The sequence below is a fragment of the Dromaius novaehollandiae genome, unplaced genomic scaffold, assembly GCF_036370855.1.
Source record: "Dromaius novaehollandiae isolate bDroNov1 unplaced genomic scaffold, bDroNov1.hap1 HAP1_SCAFFOLD_32, whole genome shotgun sequence".
Taxonomy (NCBI): Eukaryota; Metazoa; Chordata; class Aves; order Casuariiformes; family Dromaiidae; genus Dromaius; species Dromaius novaehollandiae.
This window is the reverse complement of record NW_026991447.1, coordinates 365,930-371,554: the sequence shown is the minus strand read 5'-3', so window position 1 is coordinate 371,554 and position 5,625 is coordinate 365,930. Positions and strand designations below refer to the sequence as shown.

At 48.8% G+C, this 5,625-nt stretch overlaps 1 protein-coding gene across 1 annotated transcript; it reads right to left on the bottom strand.

Annotated features, from left to right (window-relative positions):
- Nucleotides 1–4,152: 4,152 nt before the first annotated feature.
- LOC135326605 (olfactory receptor 6E1-like) lies at nucleotides 4,153–5,115 on the bottom strand. Its single transcript, XM_064504423.1, has one exon. The coding sequence runs from the start codon at nucleotides 5,011–5,013 to the stop codon at nucleotides 4,153–4,155; it is 861 nt and encodes a 286-aa protein (XP_064360493.1). The 5' UTR covers nucleotides 5,014–5,115.
- Between the last annotated feature and the right edge of the window lie 510 nt (nucleotides 5,116–5,625).

The following is a 5,625-nucleotide window of genomic DNA, read 5'->3' as shown; positions in this document are numbered from 1 at the left end:
GGGTTAGGGTTAGGGTTAGGTTTGAGAGAGAGACAGAGTGTAGAGCTGTGTCTGGACTGCCCCTGAAAAGGGGCCTCCAAGGGAAGGAAAACCCTGCCAGAATAATTGTCCTGAGACAACCTTTTCCAAGGGACCACGTATGACTACACTCAACTTCTCTCAGCGTACACAAGAGTTAGGGTTAGGGTTAGGCTTAGGGTTAGGGTTCGGCTTAGGGGTAGGGTCAAGAGAGAGACAGAGCACAGAGCTGTGGCTGGACTGCCCCTGAAAAGGGGCCTCCAAGGGAAGGAAAACCCTGCCACAACAATTGTCCTGGGACCGCCTTTTCCAAGGGACCACGTATGACCGTCCTCGACTTGGCTGAGTGCCAACAACGGTTAGGGTTAGGGTTGAGATAGAGACAGAGGGTAGAGCTGTGGCTGGAGTGCCAAAGAAAAGGAGTCTGAAAGGGAAGGAAAACCCTGCCAGAATAATTGCTCCCAGGCGATGGCCCTCATGGCTCAGCACAGCACTTCGGGCTCTGCGCAGAGCTTTCTGCTGCCACTGTGTCACGGGGCAGCGAGAGGAACGGCGTGCAGGTGCAAGTGCCGGGCAGGTCCCCTGAGATCGGGGCTGGTGCAGAGCAGAGAGGAAGAGCAACGGAGACGCTGTCCTGGGTGCTACAGAAATGCTTCTTGTCTCCTAGCACTCGTGCCCGCACAGACCCTAGTCGGTGACAGCCATTTCCTGCTTTGAATAAAACCCTGGGAAGCTTTTCTGCCTGTGCTACTTGGTGTCAGGTAAATCTGCAGAGAAAGGCTAGTGCAGGCAATGCCAGTGAAGCCAGTCAGGCCTGGAGAGAAACCTGTTCAACCAGTCCCAGAGCAGCTGGGGTGGGAAGGGGCTTCTGGAGGTCTCTGCTCCAAGCTCCTGCCGCAAGGGGTGGCAGCCAGAGGGGGTTTCGCAGGGCCTGGCAGAGCTCGGACTCTCTCTGTTGGAGCCCCCTTAGGCTTCAAAGGCTTTTGGCACTCTCACATGGCAATTTTCCCTGCTGCCCCTTGTGTCCTTGCCCCTCGTCCTGGCCCCAGGAACCTCACAAAGGCTCTGGCTCCATCCTCTCCTCACCCTGCCCTTAGCAGCTGCAGGCAGCAGCCAGATCCCCCTGCACCTTCTCTTCTCCCAGCTCAACACACCCAGCGGCCTTGGCGTCGCCTCATAGGTCCCATGCTCCAGCTCCCCACCAGCTCAGGGTCCTCTGCTGGGCTCGCACCAGTGCGTCTACATCTGTCTGGGACTGGGGAGCCCAAACCGGACCCTGTGCCCAGACACGGTCTCGCCCATGCCGAGCCGCGGGGAAGCAATGCCTTCCCTCACCCTGCTGCCTGCGCTCTGCTAACACAGCCAGGTGCAGGGCTGGCCTTGCTGCCCGGGCACACTGCTCCGCTTGTCCCCAGGACCTCCAGGACTTTTTCTGCAGAGGTGCTCTCTAGTGACTTGGCCCCCGCTCTGCCTGTCGTGGGGCTTATGCCACCCAAGACCAGGATATTTCATGGCCTTGCTTTTCCCAGCAGCATATTTCTGTGTCCTGTCAAGGTCGCTCTGAAGAACAGCCCTGGGTACCTGTGGTGTGGATGAGTGCAGTAATGCACTTCACTCGTAGCAGAGAAGCAGCACTATGTTTTATTGTAGTAAGACAGTGACTTAACAAAGTGTAATCGTAGATAAGAGAGTGATTTAATGAGGTTTGATGGCAAGTTGCACTCTGTTATTTACTGTGCGGAGGACAGAGTCAGCTGAAAGTGTCAGGGAGACCCTCCTGTTGAGTCACAAGGTTCAGAAAGGACCCCCTTGTTTTCCAGCCTCCTCTTCAGAGGAGCCTGGGTGCGGCTGGATCCAATCCTAGTCCCAGACTAGGTCAACTGGTCTGCTGGAAGGGCAGCTGCTGCAGTTCTCTGTTCGTTGGTCCTGTCAGCAGTGAGGCAGGGCATGTACTTCCAAGAGGCATACACACACACTCTGTATGGACATGGTCGACCACCAAAAAAATCAACTCAGACATTGTACCTTTACAGGCACCACAGAGATGTGTGCAATGCTCATAAACATGAACAACACAAATGGCCTGGTCCTGTTCTTGCTCACCAGTTAATCAGACTCAAAGTTTGTAGGACCTTACATGCACCCTCGCACAGGTATCTCTGGTAGCTGGTTGCCTGGACATCTGCAAGCCTTCCACACATGCACTCATGCAGAACAGAGAGCACACTCACACAGAAATAGCTAGGAATAGGATTTAATATAATGGCAGGCTACACTGCAGAGACCAGGTACATAGCTTGGCCAGACAAGTGTACTTGCCAGCAGCTTGTTTACACGTGACTGGCCCCTTTTATTCCCTCTGCCTCCATTTTCCCATGCTGCTTTTGACATGATCCAGCTTGATCCCTCCCTTTTTCCAGCTTTATCCCCTTTGAAATAAACAGCCCATCTCTAAGTATTCTTTTCTTCATTGACCCCAGTTCTACTGCCTATGAACTCAAGTTTAATATTTCTGATACTGTTAGCTAGGTAACCGCTGGCTCATATGGTGCTTCTGGTATTGTCACCTCGGTACTGCTGGTGCTGCAAGAGTCTACTCCCCAAAGGACCCCAATACGCCAGTTATGTGGGAAGCTTGTCCTTTTCTCATATAACTCTCCCTTAACCATCACTGAAATCCAGCCATCCCTCACAGTGCTGTCTGTAACTTGGCAGGGTCTCCTTCTGTTCCCTGCAGCGTCCAATCACTTCTCATACCCACTAGTTTCTCACGCCCTGGTCAGTTAGCTCAACTCTGAGCCAGAGCCTAGTTGTCTGCCTGCATACCCTAACCCCATGTTTCTGGTGGAGCTGTGGGCCCAGAGGGGAAGACCCAGGGCCACCACATCCTTCGCTGGTTCCGAAGGACCCAGCCCGGAGCAAGATGACCGAGCTGCCCAAGAGTGCCCAAGTGCGCTGCTGGGCTGAGCTTTGGTCACCCAACGTGCCATAGCTTCCCTGGGGACCCATGTGAGGAGACGGGCTGCAGAGATGAACTGCACCTGGTTCTCCTGAAAAGAGTTCACCCTTGTAGAATTCCCTTTGGAAAGGGGATGCTCACACACAAAATTTTAAAAAGCTGTTAACAGTAATGCTGCCCTTCAGAGGCCCTAACAAAATGAAATGCTGATTCGAAACAGCTGCAAAGGAGTAAAACAATGGCAATGCTTTCCCTTCCTCTGTGCTTTTTTTCCCCACCTGTGGAATGCAAAAAAAAAAAAAAAAGAAAAAGGACGAAAAGGGATCTCCATGTGTTGATTATTTCTCTAAAATGTGTTTCCCTTTATCAATACTACATGCTTCTGCCCATCACTTTGCCATGTAAAGATATGGATGGAGAAAAATAAAATTTCATTGATGGACAAGAAGAAAAAAGTGTGATAGAAGCATACATGGTTTATTTGAAATAATTCTCAATCATGAAAAACTCCTTCAGCGAAGAAAAAGAAGGTAGAAAAAGCCTAATTATCCAAGAAGAGATACGATTTTTTTTTCCTTCAGAAAAATGCATCCTGGAGTCATCAGTGGAGCTAAAGCAGAGCTTTTAGCAGTGAACATGCTGACAGTATGTTATAAAAATATGAATTTTTAAGAAATCTCCCTCCAGAGTGAATAAATAAAGCTATTGTCTTCATGCTCTCACTAGCAAATCAGTGAGGCTGTCTTCATCACACTAATGAATCTGAGACGTGTTTTATGGATTTGAATCCAATGAATTTGAACCCATTGTAATGTCTGAGCTTAATTTTCGTGCTTAACATCTTCTGTTATTCAGGGAGAGAAGGTGTTTTGAGCTTTTCTCAACAGCCCTTGGACATTGTGCCCAGAGTTTTCAGCTAAATTTCCTGAGATGACTTATGAAACTTCCTTGTGTCAGCATGCACTGGCAGTCTATGTCCCAGTCCTAAGAAGTGTGTGTGTTCAACATTTTATTAATATTCTTTAGATTTTGTTTATAACAACCCCCTCTAACCAAGACTCACAATTCACATTCCTTCCTTTCAACACTACAGTCCAACGAGAACATAAATCCCCTGAGGCACCTGGATTTAGTAGCTACATATATATGTGTGTGATATAATATACGGTACATAGTTAGAATTGCTGTCCCGAGAAGCACCATAGCTGGGGAAAAAGCCGAACCTTCGCACGGCCAAGGACTTCCTTCAGGGCCAGTTTCACAGGCTTGTTTCTGAGACTGTAGATGAAGGGGTTTAAGAATGGGTACAGGACAGTGTTCAGCAAAGCTACAACTCTGTTGGTCTCCAAGGAAACATCTTCTGAGGGCCGTGCATAGAGAACAATGCAGCTTCCATATACAATGGCTAAGCTGGTGAGATGGGAAGAACACGTAGCAAAAGCTTTCTTCCTCCCAGACACTGCTGGCATGTGCAGAATACAGCGGAAGATGCACATGTAGGACACCGTGATTAGACATAAGGAACCCAGCACTACAAACGATATCAAAATAGAGTCTGCTTTCCAAAGCAGGCTGGTGTCAGAGCAGGACAGCTTGAATAAGGGGGAGTTGTCACAAAAAAAGTGGTGGATCTTGTTGGGACTACAGAAAGTCAGCTTTGAGAGCAGGACCAGGTGGTAACTCGCGAGTGTGAAGCCTACGACCCATGCAGCAACAACCAGGTGGGTGCAGAGCTGCTGCTTCATGATGGCAGCATAATGCAAAGGCTGGCAGATGGCAACGTAGCGGTCAAAGGACATGACAACAAGCAGAGCAAACTCTGTACAACCCAGGGCAACATAGAAATAGGATTGGGCAAAGCAGCTGCTTAAGGAGATTGTTCTCCTACCAGAGCTCAAAATCGCCAGCAATGTGATGGTTGTGGAGGATGTAAACCAGATTTCCAGGAATGCCAGACTGCTGATGAAAAAGTACATAGGGGTTTGCAGGCGCTGATCCACATGCACGAGGAAAATGATTGTTGTGTTCCCCATCATTGTTGTCAGGTATATGAGTAGAAGGAGCAGGGAGAGAAACAGCTGTAGTCTTTGATCAAGCCCTGAGAAACCCTCTAGAATGAACTCAGCAACTGCAGTTTCATTTCCTGCTCCCTTGCCCAATTTCAGTACATCCTGCTGAGGCTGGAGCATGAAGAAGCGAGTGTGAGAATTACACAGTCTGGGCGGGAGGGTTTGTCCTTCCTTCTTGGCTCCCTTCCTTGCTTCCTATGTTAACACAGACAGAAATATCCCTCTCAACCATTCAGGGCACCTTGATTTCTGTTTCGCACTTCAGCTAGAGTCCTCAGAGATTTTTCTCTCTCCTTTCTACCTTTTCCAATCACTCACAAAGGATTCTTTCTCAAGAGCACAGTATTTTAAAGAGGTTGCGAACTATTTCATGCCATGCCTGGGAAATTCCCAGTTCACTTTGGCCTAATTCAAACATCCATCACATCTGTGTTTCAAAAGCCAAACTAATCTTCCAGCAAAAATACTTACTATTATCTACAGATGCCAGGTCATCCACCTAGATAAGTATTTTGAAAGTTATTCCTTCTGCTTTTCAGTACTTGCCTTTTTTGACTTGGAACATCTGTAAGGCTGTTG

What these genes read in the sequence shown, in the direction of transcription:
- LOC135326605 (XM_064504423.1), bottom strand. Translation starts at nt 5,013, where the DNA reads ATGATGGGGAACACAACAATCATTTTCCTCGTGCATGTGGATCAGCGC.